Raw genomic sequence first — 22,628 nt, 5'->3', positions numbered from 1 at the left:
GCCATGGATACAAAATACCAAGCATTGGTCTGAAACAACACATGGGAATTTGTTAATCTTCTACCAAAGAAGAAATTTATTGGATGTGAATGGGTGCTCAAGATAAAATACAAAGCAGAAATATTGATAAATATAAGGCCCAACTTGTGGCTAAGGGTTATGCATATAAGGAAGGCATCAACTATGAAGAGCCATTTACCCCTAATGCAAAGATCAACACCACCAAGATGGTTTTAGCAATAGAAGCTCAATTTGATTGTCTAGTTCATCAACTAAAAGTTAAGAATGCCTTTCTAAGTAGAAATCTCAAGGAACAAGTTTAAATGACTTAACCAAAGTGATACACTACATCTAGTAAGAGCAAAAGATGTGCAAACTTATGAAAATCTCTTTACAATCTAACAATGGTTCTTTGTGCCCAATACATCAAGATTGATGACAATCTACTAACACATGGATTCACCAAAAATCCATATGATCTCAATCTCTACCTCAAAGAGAAAGTGGGAGATTATGATTTTGATAGTGTACATGGATGATTTAGCCATCGCTAGGAAATCTGAAAGGGTGATTAAAACAACAAAGAATGATCTCAAATGGAATGATAGGTCTAGTGCTTCTACATTGGTACCTTGGACTATGCCAAGACACTACTCAAGAAATTTTGCATAGTAGATTGCAAGCCCATACCAACACCAATGGAGAGAGGTTTGCAACAATCAAGGAATGATCCATCATCTCAAGTGAATGCAACTCTTTATCACCAACTAATATCTCACAGTTCATGCAATAAGCAAAGGTATGTCACCAGAAAACAGCAAAGTGTTGAAATACATCTATAGTAGAATGGAGCATGACCTAGAATATAAGCAAAATGATAATTTTGTTTTGTCTGAATATACAAACATAAACCACGTAGGATGCATGGATAACAATAAATCCACTTTTGGATTTGTATACTTTTTAAGACCCAGTCCAATATCATGTGAGAGTAAGAAGCAAATGATTGTTGCTTGCTCTTCCATAAAATCAAAACATTGCTTTATAGGTGTAGCTATTTATGACGCAATATAGTTATGTCACATTATGACAAGAATGGGCATACCTAAGATGCAACCTACAATTTTGTTCTATGACAATCAAGGTGTGTTGAAGCTTATTCACAATCTAATATTTCATGAGCATGCAAAACACATTGAGGTTCAATGCCACTACACTCAAGAATATTTCAACATCATCTTGTTCAATGGAGTCTTTTGTGCTAACAATTTCACCAAATCACTTGCAAGATTGGAGTTCAAAGGTCTTTGCCACTTCTTGCCTTGTACTTTTGACTAAATGATGTGATATGGGGATAATTCTAACAAAGAAACAAAACAGACCATTTTTTTTCCAACATTCCTTCTCATCATCAAAAGGGAAAAAATTGAAAAAAAATGTTAAGCTAACAAGGACATAGGAACTAAAAAGCATATTAAAGAAATCCTCCTTTAAGAATATTACAAGAAAGAAAGAGCCTATAACAAGAAATAATGTGACATTTGATACGTAAATACAACACAAAAGTTTGAAATGTCCCTTTAATCAGCCCGATGGGAATTTTGATGTGCATGCCAAACTTTACTTTAAAATAAACTATTTAGTTACTTCTTTCAATTCTTCAAAAGAGGTGAGCTGATTTTTTTTTAAAGTAGCTCCCTATATTGAAAATCAACAAAATATTAAATAGCATTCAAGACGGTATTAATTGCATCCACCAGTTCATTAATGCGTTCCAGTTGTGCAGCTGAAAACAGATCACCATAAATACTGACATAATTTGCAAAGGCTGTCATATCACACATCTCAAAACCTTCTCGAAAGATCTTCAGTGCTTCAGCCATTATTTGCTTCTTACCCACTGCTGTAGCACCAAAGACACCAGCTATATACCCATTTTTGGGGTTGTTCTTGATTTCATTGTTGACAGTCATAGTATTTTTCTTTAACCACTCGCTATGCAAATCTTGCCCCTTGTTCATGCAGCCCTATGGCTTGAATAACATTCGTGAAGAATCTTTCGAACACTATGCCATTGTGCCTGTCCCCCATTACTAAGTTGTGGGCTAATTATTTGCTTGACAGCCTTGTTTATCTCCTCTTCTTCCAATTTGAACAATTGCCTAAGTTGTTGTGCCCAGTCCTCATCAAGGCATTGGCATTTCACTCCAAAATGGTTTTTCCCAGCCATGGTATAAAAATCCAACAATAAAGGCCACAGAGGCATGACTTACTCTTACAAAGATTTCACCACTAATCAGACCACCTCTTAGACTGAGGATATGAGCCATGATTTGTTCCAAGGGATTGCATTCACCACCACAATTAGCAGTCAAGCCCTTCAATCCAGACCCCAAACCCATTGCTTTGGGAAATGTGCTATCTTCACTTTACCACTCAACAATTAGCAATAAAGATTATGATCTATGCATGACAGAGTCGTACTTTTGTGCGGCCGAATATGTGATATACCCAGGTTAGATTTTATCACCACAACCTCAAGCATACTTACTAAAGTGACTACACCAATTGATATCTACACCACCCTCTTCGCTAAGTTGTTTTGTCAATAAGGATGTATCCTAGAACTTCCATTTGTACCCATGTCTAATAAAAAATAATCTATACTTTTTTGTAACACCTAATTCAAATCTCATAATATGCGGAAAATCAAAACGGTCCGATCAATCAGACCCGACCATGTGATTATTAGCATAACATGTACTTCGATTTATTCCCTGTTACTAAAAGAGACAACATGGAACAGTCAATCGGTCCTACCTTGACACACCTTCCTCCAAGTCAAGCCAATGTTTTCTATTTGGTTCCAACCCGGAATTATTACAAATGTCTTCCACCTTATCTTGAGCCACATCTTTGTTAGCTTAGCCAGTTGACCACCCAATTGCTTCTCGGTACACATGGGAGATTGAGTAGTCGTCAATTTTTTCCAGACTCAATTGATCTTTGATATCCACGATTTCAACTTCCAATTTTGAATGTGATTCTTGCAAACTGCATTAATACATATATGTGAGCCCCTTCCAATATCAATGTGATCCAAATTCTTTTCAACACAAAACCATAGTCTTGTAGCTAGCACCTCAAGTTTGGCCTCATTGTTGGTGATACTGCCTAGTTTTCGAGAATAAGCCCAAACACAATCACCCTTCTCGTCCCTAATTATACACCTGGCACCTACAAGGCCCAGGTTGCCTTTAGCCACCCCATCAAAGTTAAGGTTCAGCCTACTCCTAGAATGAGCTTGCCCTTTCGCTTCCCTTCTATTTCTTGTCTTGGACAAAATATCCCCACCTGGAACACAAAGCCCACCCCCCACGTTTTTTGGATTTCGTTATCCCAATTGGTAAAGTATTTGTTATTTTGGTTTGATTGATTTGCATTGGCTTTTTCGCATATGCCTTCCTCTATCCTTTTAATTAATTCTCCCGTCGACAAAGTTTGTTCACTAAAAACCATCTTGTTACACTCTTTCCATATCTACCACACGATCATTGATGGGGCAAAAGTCCATATGTACCCCCACAAATCGTATTTACCAATAGAAGGCCACCTAAGCAATAATTGGTACAAATCATTCTATCTAAGCGTAAACCATCCAACCACGTTCATGAACAAATCCCAGCATTGGGATGCCACCATGCAATTCAGCAATAAATGATTAACACTTTCCTCATTTTGCATACACATTGGGCAAATTGTTGGCCCCTCAAAACGGATGGTGCATAGTCTATCACTAGTAAGGCCTTGTCGGTGCAATGTCGCCCACAAAAAGGCCCCAACCTTAGGCAAAAGACATTTATTTCCAACATAGCTTTGTTGGCCAAGAAGACTCCATATATTGGACATTGTATTTTGAATCCAAGTTTGAGCAAGTAGTTCCCATATTTGGACCCTATCCAAATTAGCCTATCATCTAAACCTGTTAACATAATTTTCCTCTTAGCAGGTAAATCATTGAATCTACACAAATCGAAACATAACTAAATGTAATCCAATTGTACTCTTCCCCACTCCCATCACCTCCACATATTATGTAATCGGCTGGCATTTCCCCAATTGATGATATAACATTTGGTAGCTAGAACAGATTCAAGAAGTACCTCAATTATTAGAACCTCAGCATTTGATAAATCAGTCCAAAAAATTTCTTTTTTGCCATTACCAACTCACCATGTTATGTGTCTAGTGATCAGCTATCTACTCTCCCAAACAAACCACCAAATAGGGGAGCCCCCAATTGATTTTGCTTGTGTTATAATTCAATTAGGGTCTTCACAATCAAGGTACTTCTTTTGCATGATCTGGCACCATAGCTTGTTTGAAATTTTGAGAATCTTCCAGGTGAGTTTGCACCCAAGGCGACATTTTGTGATTCCATCCTTCCAAGCCCTGCACCACTTTGAGCCTTTGGCATACAAACAGTATCCTAACTTACTAACGGGATCCTCTTCTACTCTTTTGCACCTTCCCATTAGATTCTTTTGAGGTGGTTTTCTAGATTGTTATTAGCTTTCATTGTCATCTTGAAACATGACATAATGTAAACGGTGACTACCGCAAGAACAGATTTAATCATCAAAACTCTACCGCTAGTGACAACCACTTATTTTTCCAAGCAATTGCCTTGATCCTGCAGTTGTTTATCCCTTCTTCCCAATGCATAGTTCTGCAAGCTCCAGCAAAATGCGGAGCACCCAAGTATTTGGAAGGAAGTTTCCCAATAAAGAACCCTATTCCTTTGCAATCTTCCTCTGTATTGCTTTCTTGGTGTTGAAGAAGTAAATTTCTGAGTTTTCCTTCTTTAGTATTTGTCCAAAGGAGTCCAAATAGCAGTCAATAGCTTTCTTAATTACCACAACCTCCTGAAGGGTAGCCTCCCCAAATAACATAGTGTCATCCACAAATTTAATAAGCGAGATGGCATCCATACCAGTTGCCGACTGGATTTTGTTGCAGTATCCATCCTCCCTAAGATTCTTAAAGGAAGCACCCCATGGCTTCTACCATAATTACAAAGAGGAAAGGCGAGAAAGGGTTTCCTTGTCGCAGGCCATTACTAGCATCAAAGAAACCACACATCGAGCCATTAACAAAAACCAAATATCACGGCATTGAAATGCATGCCGAAATAATATCTATCCATTTTTTACTGAAACCAATTTTTTCTATGATTGCCAACAAAAAATCCCGCCTCACTCTATCATAGACTTTATTGACATCCAATTTGATAAGCATACCCTTTAAATTCTCCAAAGCAATTGTGTGTACAGTCTCTAAGGCAACAATGATACTATTTATGATTTCTTGACTTGGAGTGAACCCATTTTGCTCCTCTGAAATGATTTTCTCCAAAACTCTTTTTAGTCTATTTGCTAAAGCTTTACTGATTATCTTGTAGATGGTATTACACAAAAATAAAGACAAAAATCAGCAAAGGATGTACATTCCTTCATCATGAGGATGAGAGCAATTCCAGTGTTGTTTATGTCTCTGACGAAATGTTTATGTTTTTGCCAATCTCCACATACTCGTACCAATGAAACCTCAACAAGCCTGAAAGAATTTGGCGGGGAAACAGTTTGGGCCTGGAGTTTTCTCCGGGCATAATTCGAATCATGAAGGGATTTGTTAGCATATAGTTATCATTCTCTTCAATGCACCTAGGTATATGCATGAGGATAGAGTCGTCCCAGCGCATTTGTTCTATATTTTAGGCTATCAATAATGAACTGAAGTAGTGAACCACCTCCTCTTCTATAGTTGCCCGCTCTTGTGTGATAGAGCCATCCATTTAAGTGATTGTTGTGATTCTATTCCTATCCCATCAAGCCTATGTTGAGGCATGAAAAAACTTCATATTGGCATCACCCGCCCATAGCCAATTTTCGTGCGCTTTATCCCTCCAAAATACTTCTTTAGCAAGAATTTTTGTGTGTAATTCCTTTAACTCTTTCTCCTTGACAAAGTCTTCAGCATACATACCTTTCTGAATGATTTTTTTTGTTTAACTCATCCAACTCTTTTTCAACAAAAAATGTTTTTAAAACATTCTTTATTCGATGTCTTCAAATTTATTTTTAATAAAAATCAATCTTTTAACAAAGCAAAAACTGATTGTGCCTTTAAAAATATTACTTTTCTTCCACCAGGCCTCTAAATTGCTAATTAGGTTTTGATCGCGCCACCTCATATTGTCAAACTTAAAGTATCCCTTAACCCTCTTTTCGCTTGAACTAGTGTCCAATCGAACAAGAGAGTGGCCTGAAACCAAAATGGGGAAAATATGGGATTCGCAAGAGAAAAAATCTCTCATCCAACACTAACCCAATAAGAATCTATCTAAGTGTTCAGATATGCTAGGGAAACCCATCCAACAATTCGTCCAAGTATACATGCCATTCTTGGCGATACAATCCAACAAAGCGGCATTGCAGACGAATTCTCTAAAATCTAGTATTGATTTGTTGACTTTGTTTAAACCACCATTTGTTTTGCTAAGATCTGAGATGGCATTGAAGTCACTACCGACCTAAACCATGTTGCCACCTACGTTTTTAATCATTTGTTCAATATGATTCCAGACCATCCGCTTATCCTCCGTTTTTGTGGGGCCACACACATTGAACAATGTGAATCTGATGTCAGCCAAAAGGTTCCTGATGCAACACATCATCCAATGTTGGCTAAAGTCCAACAATTTTACATACATCACATTAGAAGCCCATAATAGTCCTAAGCCCCCAGCCAGCCCATTCACATCCGTGAAAAAACCAGACCATTGCTAGCAGTATTTCAAAAATTTCTCTCCTTACTGCTTGCTGAATTTAGTTTCCTACAAACCAATGACATCTCAAGACATGTGCCGTTTGTCAGGGACCATCAGGCCCCTGACATTCCATGTGGTGATCTTCATTGCCCTCAAAGGAGGGACTTCGCTCCTTGGATTTGAATAAAAAAGTCACTGATGTTTTTCAGACCCATCTCAGCTGCACAATTTGCTGATAATCAAAGGGAAGTATTATAAATACAAAGATAATCATTTATGCTTCATAGAACCTTTTGAATTTGTTAAACACAAGAATGCTGAGCAATATTGCCTTGAACAATATTTGACAAGAAATCCAACATCAAAATGTGGATTTTATAAGTTACAATAGATAACAAATCAAATTTCCCTATAAATCAAAAATCTAAGCAAGCAGAAAAAATAGCATTTAGACTAAAGAGCCAAGGAAAAAAATTAAGTAGATGTTAAAATAGCATTTCTGACAGATTCACACTTCAGAGAGGTGTATCAGCAATTGTAGGTGCAAGTTTTTTAATCATGTACATCTTATATTCCTTTTATCACCTTATCAATTAAATTACTCGAGTCTCAAAAATTTCAGTCACTAAAAATTTCAAACCTGTATTAAAAATATTGGAAAATGTAAAACAAAAGAAAAACATGAATTTCTTTTGGCAGTGTACAATACTGGTTTAAAGAAAGCAATGAAAAATCAGACATACTGCAAGATGAGCAAGCAGCATAAGCCTGAAATGACAGGTTCTTAGTACAGCCCTGAACAGCTTCCATAAAAGATAATTCAAGCGTCACCTGCAAAAGAGGTACTCATATTAGAAAGTTTACCATGCTAAGTCCTCAAAAAAATTAATTATTATTGAATAATCTATCTTTTTGACATGAAAGTAGATACCTTCACATCCTCTGCCCCAAGTGACCCTTGATTGAACATATTCTTCAAAACCTGGCATCAAGACAAAAGAATTATATCTACATTGGGGGAAGAAAGGTAACATTTAATTTCAAAAAGAAGTGGTTTTCTTCCCAGGACTATTAAATGAAACAACCTACCCAATAGAAAATCAGGCCATTATTTCTTGAAAGCATGATTTTATAAAATAGTTACAACTTGACCATTCCTATATTTCAAGGTCAACACCATGTTCAAACTTCAATTTAACGTATAGATGTTCATGCCATAGCAATGGAACATTAGATAAACCAAAGGTATTACAATGTAAATGTTGATACCATTAGCGTAATTCACTGCTAATGGCCAACTTCTTAATCTTTATGCAATTTGTCTTTATCCAAAAAATGTACATTCCAGTGAGACTCAACCAAAAACAAGCAATTAGACCTATGTACTCCAAGGTTTGGGTATACAAACATGCAAGAGAACTGAATTTCGAGGACAGTAACTATGAAAAAACTAATATGCTAGAAATGCCAGTATATGGGTATCTTCTTGACACAGAGCCTCTTCTACCACGAGATTTTAAAAAAAATCAAAACATATGCAATTTGTTATATAAATTTAATCAAAAGTACTACAAATACGCAAGCACAAACATTAGATATGCATCCCAATAAACAAATCATCAATTGCCCAATAATAATATCTATGTATTTGATTGTATACACATACACAATGTCAAGTTCAACGTACTCATACATAGTTCCATGGATTGCATCTTCCCTATTGAAGAATGGCTTTTTTCCACCATCATCCCACTATTGTTCAACTCTTCAATGGAATCTCCAAGTGTGATAGGAAAAGAAACACCGGCTCCATGCTTATGTTTATATGCCTTGATGTATGCCAATAACTATCTCACCACCTCAAGTAGCACCACTCTATTTGTTGAGTAGCGCGGCAACATGTAGGGAGGAATAGGAGATCCTTGAACTCTGATGTAGGTGAACTTCGGGAACTGGATGAACCACGCACCATGTTGTTCTACCAATGCCTGCACTTTTGGAGAGAGTCTTTGTTGTGATCCACCTCGAAACTGCCTCGTGATATGTATAGTGAATGCATCATTCACTCTCCTATAGTGTTGTTTTGGTGGATGCTTAAGTTGTGGATAACAATCATACACTTTGATTTCTCCAGGTCTCCTTCCAACTACGCCTGTGTACATTAGTCCCCGATACTCAAAATTTCTCGCAATGGAGTATATGAAGTAGAAGCTCATATAGAACGTTCTAGTGCACAGTAGCCTCCTTAACTGTTTATAAATGTTGTTGCTAATGAGTCTTCCCCAATTGATCGCCTTCTTGTCACGGGTGACAGTCTCGATGAAGTAGAACATCCACTCCTCAAAGTATGAAGCCTCACGTGTACCAACCAATCGATGGAGTAAGGTGATGAGGTCTTTGTATTCATCATTGAAGTCTATCCTATGCAATCTATCAAGCCATCTGCTTCTTCCTCCTCTACTCTTCTTCAACCAAAACTTGTCAATGATCTTTGCACAAGCATCTGGATCATCGTCATAAGCTGATATAGCTCCTTCCAAGCTTATGCAGATCGTATCTTTGGGCTTGGGTAGATGGAATGTCTCGCTGATTGCTGTCAGTGAGAGGTATGCGAGCACTGTCCCATCCTTCGACACAATTCTCCTTGAGTCAGAGTCGTAGTGATGAGCACACTCTACAATGAGCTTGTAGCATTGAACTGCAGGAGGAAAGTCGGCTGCATTTATGATTACACTTTCGATCATCTTCTTGGTTGTGGCTATAGGTTCGTTGATGTATGATGGGTGGCAGATGTTCTTCGTGTCTAACTTTCCGAGATTAATATCTCCTACTTTGCTCCAATTCAACGTGACTCTGCTTTCGAATGCACTCCCCTTCATATCTTCCTTGATGTGCGCTTGGCGGGAGAGAGTCTTGTTTGGTTTGGGAGCTGCCATCCTTTACCTATGAGAGATGTGCAAGTTAGAATAATAGCGAAGCCTATTCTCTTAACTACAAAATGAGTTTTGCATTTCAAATGTGAAATTGGTTACTAAATAAGACCGATTTGTATTGTGACGTATTCACACATCCCCCCATTGCAAATGGGGACCCCTACTTTCTACTTTCTAGGGTTTTCTTTTTAGGTATTTTAGGTTCTTGTCTATTGACCTTTTGCATTTGAAGGGATGCTAGGGGGCTCATTAGGGTAGAAGGCTCTGCTTGAGTCAGGTGGATCTCCTCAAGAGGTCAGGTCAATTGAGCGATTAGGGGTAATTTAGATCATTCCTAGGGTGTTTTTTGTGTACTATCTAGTCACACTTCAAGTTGCTAAATCAAACCTTGGTTGAATGCATAATGTCCTCCTAGGTCCCATCCCTTACATCAAGGGTAGTGAATTCGCCTTGAGAAGTCTGGAATGTCATCCTGATCCTCAAATGTCCTGAAATTTGTCTAAGTCTGGAATGTCATCCTGATCCTAAAATTTGACTAAGTTTGCAAAATTGAAGAATCCTCCAAAAACTAGATTTTGCATTATAACTCCTGGAGGTCCGAAACCACTCTCAAACATCCTGACAATATTTATGGAATATAACTTAAAGTATAAGAAAGAAGAAAGATATTCCATATATGAATCCTAACGGAGAGGCTAAAATTTCAAATTTCACTCCTGACCCTTCCAAAGGGTCCAAAGCGAATTTCCTAATATCTCCCTTCCTAGTCTTAATTTGCCTCATAAACCTTGTCCTTGTGGCATAGTTGAGAGAGTATTGAGGTGTGAAACAAAGTGAAGTGATGAAAAGTAAGGAATTTAAGCATAATTGCAAATTTCGCTCCTGACCCTTCCAAAGGGTCAAGAGCGAAATTTCCCAAAAGGACCTAATTCTTCACCTAAATCATTGAATGGTTGAGCAAATTTGCAAGGATATGGAAGGAAATGGATCTAGGATCAAGTCTAAGGCAAAGTCAAGTCAGTTTGAAGGTGAATTGAGCCTAGAATAGGAATTTCACTTCTGACCCTTCCAAAGGGTCCAGAGCGAATTCCTCCATAAGACATTTTACATTGCCCAAAGCCATTAACTAATCCATGTCCCAAGTATTATTGAAGGCAAAACACTTGTTTGGATAAGGAAATGTGAAAAATGAAGTCAGAAATCAACCCAAAATGCAAATTTCGCTCTTGACCCTTCCAAAGGGTCCAGAGAGAAATTTCCATATCCTCTATTTTTGTTTTTTGATATGACCAAATTTGTGACTCCTAAGGCATGGTTTGAGAGGCTTTGATGTGTTCTAGCCTTTGAAAGGAGGTTTGAGGCGATGAAATGGTGAAAGTCAGCCCAAACTAGGAATTTCGCTCCTGACCCTTCCAAAGGGTCCAGAGCGAAATCCTCAATTTGACCCTCTATTTTGCCTAAAACATTGAAAAGTGACGATTTTGAGCTAAGTGTATGGCAAATAGACTTGATTGTGGTGAGGAGAGATGATTTTGATCAAATTTGAAGGTGGATCGAATGAAAGAAGTGTGAAATCAGCCTAGAATGTGAATTTCGCTCCTGACCCTTCCAAAGGGTCCAGAGCGAAATTCTCCATTAACCTCATTTTCTTCCTCATTTAGACCAACATCTTAGTTCCTTGGGCATATTTGGAAGTGGATTGACATGTTTTTGCCCTAGGAAGTGATTAGAAGTGAAGGAGTGAAGGATTTTGTCCTAAATCATGAATTTCGCTCCTAACCCTTCCAAAGGGTCCAGAGCGAAATTCTTGAGAACACCTATTTTCCCCTTGGAGAAAGTCAAATCCTTGGTTTTTATGGCGTGGATAGGAGTGGAGTGTTGTGTCCTTGCCTTTTGAGGTGGATTGAAGTTGAAAAAATGAAGAAATGAGCTCAAGAACATGGCGAAATTCCTAAAACCTATTCTTTCTTCCAAATTTTGTGTCAAGACAAACCTTGATCAAGGTGAAATGAGTTTTGAGATACCCCTAGGCATGCCTTTGAATGGCTTGTGGCCAAAAATAATGGAGATTTTGAGCTAGAACTTGAATTTCGCTCCTGACCCTTCCAAAGGGTCCAAAGCGAAATCCTAAATAGGTCCTGTCCCTGGCCATGATTTTTAGCGAAATTCTCCTTTCAAGCCAATTTGAGGTCAACCAAGTGTTGTCTTCGTGAGAGGGGGCTCCAAAGTTGAGAGTCAAAGGAAAGCAAGGTATGAAGAATGAATCTAGGTGAAGGAAAACAAGCCAATCAAAAATTTTGAAAATTTCGCTCTTGACCCTTCCAAAGGGTCCAGAGCAAAATTCCCAAAGTCACCTAATTTGTCCATGATTGAGATTAAGAGATGGATTCCCAAGCCTTGATGAAGAGAAGACTAGTGTATGCTTGCCTTGGAAGGCATTTTGGAGTAGAGAAATGATCGAATTTGTCCTAGAATGTGAATTTCACTCCTGACCCTTCCAAAGGGTCCAGAGCAAAATTCTTAAAACCTCTATTTTGCTCCAATTTTGCATCAAACCTAGTGTTGATTGAGATTAAAGGCATCCTTAGACAGCCATTTGAGCAAGTTGTGGTCACAAAATGTGAAGATTTTGTCCTAAAATGCAAACTTCGCTCTTGACCCTTCCAAAGGGTCCAGAGCAAAATTCCTTATAGGTCCTGCCCTTGGCCAAGGTCCAAAGCGAAATCCTCTTTTTTGGTCTTTTTGGAGGTCAAATAAATGATGTCTTCAGGAGAAAGCAATTCAAAGGTCAAGAGAAGTTCAAGGCAAGGAGATGATGAAATTTGAGCTAAAATGCAAATTTCGCTCCCAACCCTTCGAAAGGGTCCAAAGCGAAATTGTTTTAGGGCCTGTCCCTGGGAAGGATCTTGAGTGAATTTCATTCTAATGCCTTTTTGTTGATGATTTAAGGTAGAAAATGCTATGTGAGATAAATATATCATATGTACTTAATCATCTTTTGGTTTGTTTTGTAGGTGGAAGAAAATCAGGCCAGGACAACGACGACCTATTCTAAGCCCATCACCATCAAGGATGTTCCAAATGCATAAAGGAGGGCTCAAGGTGTTTTGAAGCGTTGGAAGACTTGAAGTGTTCGAGGAGTTGCAAGCTAGCCTCAAGACCTCATTCTACCACATGAAGAAACCACATGATGACAGAGAAGAATGACACCTCAAGGCGAGGTATGCTACCAGACAAACAAAACTTGACAATAAGGAAGCCTCATAAAGCACATGGAAGTCAAGGAGGTACATCATTCTTCGCATCAAGGACAGAGGAGGATCAACCAAGATACAAGCGTCAGACAAGGTGGCATCCCAGTCACTTTTCCTCCAGTTGGATTGGTCCACCTCAACATGTCCAAATTCAATGTACCTAATTTATCGGGGACGGCACTAACTTCGGTGTACCTACCCCTGCTTCCTATTGATCCTCACTTCTGGAATGTAATTTTCTCATTGGCTAAGGAAGTTTGTTATAACAAACCCTAATTAAGGTTTCTATCCTTTAATCCTAGCCATTGATTCTAAATCAATCAAAGTCGTCAATTCGTAAAGGGCTCTCTATATAAAGCCCTAGCTCTTCATTTGTAAAGGTTAATAGTTAGGAGTTAACAAAAGAGAGATAGTCAATAATTAGTAGCTCAATAGTAGATAGCATTTTGGAGTAGAGTAGAAAGAGAAGGCAAAGATTGTTGCCAAGAGATTGTTGCAAAAGACATGTAAACTTCATTGAAGGAATGGTGAATTCTTTGTGTCAATTCTACAATTTGCATGGTCTCTATACTTCTCAAATTTAATTTCATGTTATTAGATGAAGGGAAGAAATTTGTATGATCAATGGTGAAATCTGTATATCCATACTACTAGCGGTTTGTTGATTGCAAACTTGCCTTGCGTAGTCAACTGGAATCATTCAGCTTAAGCTTAACTTGAATTATTGCTTCTTCATTGATATGCATCAACCTGGCGGTGTCTATGTTTGCAGCGGTGATCTGAACATCATTAAGCTATCCATAGAAGATCGCACTACCCTTGTGGAGATGATCCTAGCATGTCAAAGCAAGACTTAGTTAGAGTTTCATCAAAGGTCATCCATTGCTCCTATATTCTTAGTGTTAGAATTAGATCCTTCTCCAACCCTTATCCTTTTCCCTTTTTAAAAATCAAGGATCAATAAAGTCTCACGCCCCAGTGATATCCAAAGCAAATCAGACGCTCAGGTCATCAAATGTAAGTCCCCTTGTGATTCCAGCAAATCACATCATACCGCAAGAGCTTATCCACAAGTAGAGAACCTACATATAAGAACCTTGGAGTTGCCTCGATTGATCCTTCAGCGAAATCTTCAACATTCGGGGAAACTTTGTTCAAGAGAGGATAAGATACCTTGGTATTTTATTCTGTGTTCGCATGTGCATGAAAAACACATCAACAATTTGTTCATTGTATGCATTAGGAAGGTCTGATTTACTTCAAGAAAAAGACTATCAATTCAAATCAAACCTGCCCAGCTTTAGATCAGTCCGACATAATGCACTTACTTCTGACTTTTAAGCTTCAATCCTTAAATCTAATTAATGAAGCAACTGATAATATTCAAGGGTTCGCTGTCTTCTTTATCTTCTGCTGCTGAGGGATTAAATTCACCCTTGTGAAGATGCTATTGCTGATCTTTTGGAGTAAATTCCCCTTTATGATGATGCTGTTGCTGATCCCTTTTGGAGTAAATTTGCCTACTTGCTGTTAGAATCTCCAATCTGCACTTGAAATTTGCTGACTGCTGATGGTGAAATTCGCTATTCCTTAGGATAGATCACCGCCTGCTGGTGAAATTCGCTCAAGAGAGAATGATTTGTTTGAATTGATGGTAAAATGAATAATTCAAACTCCCTCTTATAGGTGTTCAAGATGAAAAGTTATGTCTTTTCCTATAAAGCCAACTTGTCCTAAAATAAATTAAAACAACAAATTACTTTGGCCGACTTACCTTCTTGCTTAATTTCGAATTTGCTTTGGGGCTTAAGTCATGCATTGGTTAATTTCGATACATCAAATGAATTTAGCTTCACTTTGTCAACTCATGAAGTGCATTTTACGTGGAATTCGCTCCAAATTACCAATTCATGAAGTTCGTTTTTTTGCACCTTGGCTTATGGAGTTCAGTTTTGCATGAAATTTGCTCCTCTTTCTTGATTCATGAAGTTTGCTTATATAGAAATTCACTCCAAATCTCTTGAACCTGAAGTTTGCTCTGATTTCTTAACTCATGAAGTTGTTCCAAATGTGAAATTCGCTCCAATACTCCAGCTCATGAAGTTACTCCAAGTGTGAAATTCGCTCCAATACTCCAACTCATGAGGTTGGTCCCAATGTTAAATTCACTCCAAATTGTGAGATCATGAAGTTCACTTGAAGAACCCAACTCATGAAGTATGTTATTCGCTCCAATATGCAAAGTCATGAAGTTCGCTTGCAACTTGCAACTCATGAAGCTTATGTTCTCAAATTTGCTTCATTCCTTTATTCCCAACTTCACTCATGAAGGCTTGAAGATGTAATTCTCATTGATGAAATTTGCTCCAAGGTGACAAGTCATGAAGTTCGCTCCAAGATGTGAACTCATGAAGTATAAAATTCACTCCAAAAGCCCAACTCATAAAGTTCACTCCAAGATGTCAAGTCATGAAGTTCGCTTGGGTGTTTGATCATGATGTAGGCGCCTTTTAAATTTTCCTCATTCTTCCACTTTCAACATTAAGAAATTCGCTCCAAAAGTCTAACTCATGAAGTTCGCTCCAAAGTGGCAACTCATGAAGTTCGCTTGTGAATACTTAAACATGAAGTAAGTGGTTCCTTCATCTCTTTATCTTTCCATTTCCCTCAAGGAGGCCTTGAAGGCGAAATTCGCTCCAAAACCTCAACTCATGAAGTTCGCTTCAAAAGTGTAAGTCATGAAGTTATAACCTAGAGAAGACTTAGAGATGAGGCGGATTACAAATGAGCTTATTGATCACTTCATTACACATTCAAATGCTCAAACTCATACTTACACCTATTCTCAAGCCAAAGACTCAAGGGAAAATTCGCTCATCTATCACTCAACATGAAGTGTGGTTTTGAGGCCTAGAGACTAAGGTGATTTGTCATCTTAAAACTGCTCACTTGCATATCACCTTGGTTCACTTTCTTCCTTCAAACTTGTGAGATGAAGACTCTTGGAAACAACTTCGACTAAAGATAACAAAAAACAATGGAGCTTATCTACAGCCTTGAACTCTTGGATTATTGCCACTAGCAACTCCCTCAGACTCTTTAGCTAGACTTCCAATTAACTGACATGACATGCAAACCCTACAAACCCTACAGACATGCAAACCTGCGAAAAAGGAGAGAGAGACTAGACTAAGAGGCAACTAGGACTCAAAAAAAAACGGGGGTCCCCATTTTGATGGGGCGATGTGTGAAATAGTCACAATAGTCTCATCATTCCAAGGCTCCCAAGACACTCATATGCACAGATTTCAAAGAGGAATATAGCGACTTGGTATTCCTGCTTAACCGAGTGATGCGGATGCCACAAAGTGCAATATATGATGGATGGATGTACTATTTCGTCCAGGATTGTCTGAAAGGAACGTTGATCAATTGGTCAAAAATCATAAGTGACAATTTGGATTTTCAGCTGAGGAATGTGGTGAGATCCAAATCATTCGCCATGACTTCCTACCTGGTGTATCTAGTTGCGAGATTTGTTACTTGCAAAGGATTGATATGTAGAGGTGAAGTTGGGAATGGACAAGGGCAATACAGGAGTTATGAATGCTATCCACAGCTGAACATGTATCAAATTGAAGATTATAAGAGAGTGAATGATGCATTCACTATGTACATAACGCGGATGTTGCAAGGCGGAATCCACAGGAGGTTGTCCAAGGAGGCAACAGAACTAATAGAGAAATATGGATCATGGTACATACAGTTTCCCACTTTCACATACCTAAGGATTTAAGGATTTCAATCCGAACCTTACAGGCTTCCTAGGGTATCCTACAGACAGAATGATATTACTTGAGGTGGTGAGATAGCTTATGGAGTTCGATTCTATCCAGAAAGACAAACATAGAACGAGGACGACATTTCCTATTTCAGTAGGGAAGACATTGGAGGTTTGCCATTCCGCTGCAGCAGCGAGCACAGCAGTTGAAGAACTTGCATTTATCGATTTGCAACATACAAGAGAAGAGAAAGATTTGATCCGAATAAGAAAGTTGGAAGGATCGGGGGAGATAAGTTCATTCACAAGGTAGACATAGAAGATTATCGGGCCAACCTAATGGACGAGCAAGCAGTGAAAAGAAGAATGTGGTCCAAAATGTCCGTGGATTTCATGAGGAAGTGTGTGGACTATACCTCATTCCTGATCAAATATTAGATGACAAGGATCATACGCATCCACAATATGCGAATTAAATGAAGAAGGTGATCTTATTGCCTAATTGGTCAGAACAAGAAGTGACAGATTTGAGTGTATTGATGAGAGTAGTCTTGAGTTTCTCCCGAGGATGGGTAGGCAGTCAGATGAACAAGTTAGTTGACATGGGTGTTATCTTCACATATGAAAAGATGAAACAGGAGGAATCCTCTTCCGAAGATGATCAAAGAACTATCAGCGACATAAGGATTCATGCGGATGAGGAGAGTCAAGCCCCCAAACAAAGGAAGAACACACCAGGAGAAGTCAAGGCTAGAGGGAAGAAGGTTGAGGAGGTTAAGAAGAAGCAAAAGATTATCATTTCTTCACCTATCATTCTTTAACCTCCCCTCAACGTCTCATCAATCAAGGAAGTTTAAGTGCCAGAACAGAATAAGGAGATTGAACAATGTTCCAACACAGTGATATTACCAAAGAATGTTCAGGATTTATATGCCACAACTACATCTGCTCCACCTAATGAAGATGATGATCAGCTGGGATCTCCTACTATCCTCTTGGAGATTAGTTTGGGGAAGAATGTATATAATTTGACCAGGGATAATCCTGATGATGATGATGTTATCTCGGCATTGAGACAGCTTGATCGAGAGATGTGTCTCGATGATGGTATGGAGAAGGCCGCTATTCCTGATTGGCTGATGAAAAGTATGGAGAAAAGTAAGTAGATGGTAGAGGCGCAACCGATTGACAACATAGATGACTACTTAGCTAGGAGCAACAAGGAGAAAGAACCTAAGAAAGCTGAGATTTTGTCACATATAGCTAGAGATGAGACAGGAATGCGGATTGCGCAGGTAGTTGTTCCTATTGGAGATGTGACGAAGGATGTTGCTACTTCCCATGGATTTCCAGATTACTTCAGTTGCCCTTGGTCGTACTACAAAAGAACAAGAATTCCAGGAAGTTGGTGATACTCTCAAGGCAATCAGTGCGAGATTAGATAGGGAGATTGAAAAGAAAGATAAGTATGAAGAAGAAAATATCAGACTTAGAGAGTACATTGCAAGGATAAGGCGTGAGAATCCCACCCTTATTTCCCCTATTGCAGTTGATCGTGGACTACATACACATTATGAGGCAACGAGAGATACACTCTCGAAAGTGGAGAAATGGATTGAGGATACGAAGAGACAGGCGGATGATTTCCTCACTCACTTTGTCCAAGCTTTAGATAGGACAACGGGGCTCATATTCAAGATAGAGTATTTGGAGGGACTTTGGGAGGAATTCCGACCTATTCAGGAGAAGATTGTTTCGCACCTCAGGGTCTTGAAGAGAATTTCTATGTCCACATTGATCAAGGAGAATATTGTGCATAATGGAGATAGATACGATTTCCATGGCTAGTATTTTCATTGGCCATGAAAAAATCAACTTATGAGCATGCACAAAAGGATTGTACAGAGATGGAAGGATCAATTCATGATATTCAGTCGAAGATCCTTGCCTCAATTGAGAAATTATTGGGAGTTGATGTCAGTGAAGCCAGTGGTTTACACTTAGCAAAATTGAGAGACAAGATGAAGTTCGTGTAATTCGGTCAGTTGGACTCTTTGAAGAAGAGTCGGATGGATGACTTAGTTTCTTTGTTGATTCATGTCCACAATTTGCAGAAGCTCATGCCAGATTGGGAGAACACCTTTGATACTTGCTCGGATGCGTTGGACGTGATTGATCTACAACAAGATACCCTACCCAGTATTTCCATGGAGGAATTAGATTTTGTATTCGTTAGATTCTTGAATTATGTTGTGAGAGAAGAAGATGTTGGACGGAATCTTCTAGAAGATTCTTTATTTGATGACTAGGTGTCTTTCTATTGGGCCATATGTTAGTGTCTCCACTTTTTATGTAAACCCTAATTAGGGCAACTTTAGGGTTGTGTTAGCATGATCTTAGCCTTTGATTTTGATTTAATCTTGGCCATCCATTTTGTATGAGACTCTATATATACCCCATTGCCTCTCATTTGTAAGGGGGAGATTTTTGAGAATTGTTGGTAGATGTTGCAGATTTGAATATAAATCATTGTTCGAGTTGATGGTGATTTTTGTTTAAGTGTTGTCTTGCATTCAAAGTTCTCAATTCCTCCAAGTTAGATTAGAATTTTAGATTAAAATTTGCTTTCAAGTTTTGTTAGATTGAATGAAGGAATTGTTGAATGTATTTGCGTGGAATCCATTTTCCCATAACACTAGCCTCTTGTTGATTGTAAGTGCGCCTTGCGTGGTCAACTAGAAGTTTATGCAAGCTTAACTTTGATTATTATACGTCCATTGTTATTCATCAACTTGGATGGTATCAATGTTTGAAGGTAGTAATTTGAAAATCTATGAAATACACCTTAGATGATTACACTAAGCTTGTGTCAAAATCTGTTCCACTTGATGGTGAGACCTCGCCTAGTTTGATTCCACTGAATTTGTTCCTCAATTCTTGCATTTTAGGTTTTTGAGTAGATTTCCTAAACCCTTCCATTTTTGTCCCCTTTTTCTTTTAGTCTTGTTAGAATTAAGTCCAGAGCTTCATTACAAAATCCTAAGTTATCAGCACACCCATTTCATATTCATGATAAGCAAAGTTGATTTGAACAATTGTGTAAGTCCCCGAGTGAAAACAGCAATTCACATCGACCATTGAGTTACCCACTCGTCAAGACCTGACTGTAGAAACCTTGGAATCATTTTAGTGGATCTTATCCTTAGCATCTGAGGTGATTTTGTTCAAGAGAGGATAAAGAACTTTGGTATTTTATTCTGATGCTTGCATGTGCATAAAACACACATCAACAGATCCTAAAGCAATTCCGAATGGAGGATTGTGGACCTATGGCCACACCTATGATCGCTAATCTAAAGCATGTAATATCTTTAGATTCGAAGGTGATTGATCCCACATCATACAAGCACCTAACAAGCACCTTGATGTATTTGGTCAACATCAAACCAAATATATGTTTTGCAATGAAAGCCTTGACTTAGTTCATGGTGTTGCCAAGGCGGGAGCATTGGGTAGTGGCAAAACATGTGCTCAGATATGTGAAGGAAATGGTGGAGTATGCTTTGAGACATAGTTTGCAAACTGTACGAGTACTCTCCGGGTTATCAAATACTCTCTTTTTTTTGCTAGGTACGCTTTTACAGATGCAGGAAAACCGCAGGATAAAATGCTAACATGGGTAAAACGTTGGTTAAATAGAATTTTCACACGTTTTTTTTCTATATAACCATGCACTTTCTCTTTTGAGATGTCAATTTTTAATTGAATACATTTTGTAGTTGAATTTTGTAAAATAAAATATATTTCTTTAAGAAATTTTAATTTTTAGTGCTTTATAAGTTGCTGAATTTTTGCCAAGTTTTTGTTGAGCATTTGTCGAGTTTTCGCCGAGTCGAAATTATTGGGCTTGCTGAGTACTCTCCAAGTCCAAGTTTGTGAACTATGGTTTGAGATATTGATATATGTAGCTAAGTCGGGGCCCTTCTAGAGCCGACCCAACACACCTAGCACATTTGAATGACTAATGGGCCCGTGGCCTTAGTCATGTCCCATAATCTTTGTCTTGTGTAACGTGTCGACCTAATTTGGCACCACCTTAATGCATTTATTTGTAATTAAATGTGTTCCTTATGCTAGCCGACTTGGAGAATCAAAAGGCTAAGTCGCCTATATATACAAGTCAGCATTCATTGTTCAAACTCATTATCATCACTCAACAAATCTATCCTATCAACGAACTACCTCGGTGAACAACGAATTATAATCAGAGGTTAGCGAACTGCATTTAGAGGACAGTAAACCTTGTCAAGGCATGGCGAACTCCCTTGAAGAACTGCAAACTGGTCTGAAGGAGGCAGCGAACATCATCTGAGGGTCAACAGATCAACCTTGTAGAAAAGCAACCTCAATCTGCCTTCCTCCTTGTCACAGCAACAGTTGTATTGCAGATAAGTTTATAATTGCTATCTGCCCTAGGGTTTTGTGCATATTTACTGACAGCTTCATGTGTTGAAGCTCATTGTAAACTCAATTGGTTATTACCTAATCTAGATCTTTTGGTTGTTGGGTTTTTCCTCCAAGAGGGAGGCTTTTCCCAGGGTACATGTGTGTTATGTGCATGATTTACTTAGCATTCTGATTTTCATTCTACATTGCTAATCTGATTACTTAAAATCAACATGGTATCAGAGCTTGGTTCAAATTAGGATTAATCAAATTAATTGTAGTTGTTCCTCCTCTTCCTATTTGCTCTCATCACTCCACTTGAAATGTTGAACTATCTCAGGGTTGAAGATAGACTGGATGGTGCATCCAACTTCACATCATAGAGATTCTAAATCATGCTTGCATTGAATGGAAGTGATCTTGCAGACTTTGTGGAGAGATCATCCATTGAACCTAAGGCAGAAGAGGAAAAGACTTCATGGAAGAAGAAAGATTTTCAAGCTCAGAGAATGCTGGTTGACTCCGTGAAGGATCATATTGTACCTATCATCTCCAAGCTGAAGACTGCCAACGAAATGTTAAAGACATTGGAAGAGATGTATGAAATCAACAACACCAGTTGTGCCCTTGCCTTGAAGCAACAGCTTCATCACATCAAGATGATGAAAGGTGAATATGTCATAGCATACTTCATGAGGATTTCTGATTTGAGAGATCAGCTCTCATCCATTGGGAAGGTTGTTGATGACAGTGACTTGACCATGCTTGCTCTCAATGGCCTTCAGGCATCTTGGGAGTCTTACATTCAAGGAATTAGTGAAGATCAGAACTTCCCAAGTTCGATCGTTTGAGAGCAGATTGCATACAAGAAGAGTCATGGTTGATAGCAAGAGGAATTGGGCATCATCATTATGATGTAGAAAATCAAGTCTTTGCTTCGCATATGGTTAAACGCAAAGGAAGGAAGTGGGATAGAGACAAAGACTCAGATCCTACCCCTAAATCAAAAAAGGAGGACTTATCTCACATCTAGTGCTTTAAGTGTGACATGTATGGTCATTTTGCTCGGGATTGCAAATTCAGGTCTACTCCTCTTGCTTCTTTTGCCGAAGTTGGTATAAGGACATCTCAGGAAGAGCAAAGGTCAAATGAAGACTTCCTTTTCTAAAAGGAGGAAATGCTAGAGGGAGCTTGACATCTTTAACTTCAGAGGGAGCTTGTCAAGTTCAAAGGGAACCGGTTTCTTTCAGCTTCAGAGGAAGCTACATGTTTTGGGTAATGCATTCTTCTCTGGGAGAAGTTTGAGGTGAAAGTCCTCATTTCACCCTCTACGAGTAGGCATGGTGGATCCACCCTCTGCGAGTAGGCATGGTGGTGATGCACTC

At 38.6% G+C, this 22,628-nt stretch overlaps 1 protein-coding gene across 1 annotated transcript in view; it reads right to left on the bottom strand.

Annotated features, from left to right (window-relative positions):
* The window catches only part of LOC131075633 (chaperone protein dnaJ GFA2, mitochondrial), a 218,789-nt gene that overhangs the window by 102,936 nt on the left and 93,225 nt on the right, over positions 1-22,628 (bottom strand). Inside the window, exons 8-9 of the mRNA XM_058012468.2 lie at positions 7,761-7,811; positions 7,573-7,660 (exon numbers count right to left, since the gene is read on the bottom strand). Coding sequence (XP_057868451.1) covers positions 7,573-7,660; positions 7,761-7,811 — 139 coding nt within the window. The remainder of the gene's footprint in view (positions 1-7,572; positions 7,661-7,760; positions 7,812-22,628) is intronic.

Source organism: Cryptomeria japonica, chromosome 8, assembly GCF_030272615.1.
Source record: "Cryptomeria japonica chromosome 8, Sugi_1.0, whole genome shotgun sequence".
In the NCBI taxonomy this organism is placed as follows: Eukaryota; Viridiplantae; Streptophyta; class Pinopsida; order Cupressales; family Cupressaceae; genus Cryptomeria; species Cryptomeria japonica.
Note: the sequence above shows the minus strand (reverse complement) of the source record. Positions and strands in the feature narration are given on the sequence as shown.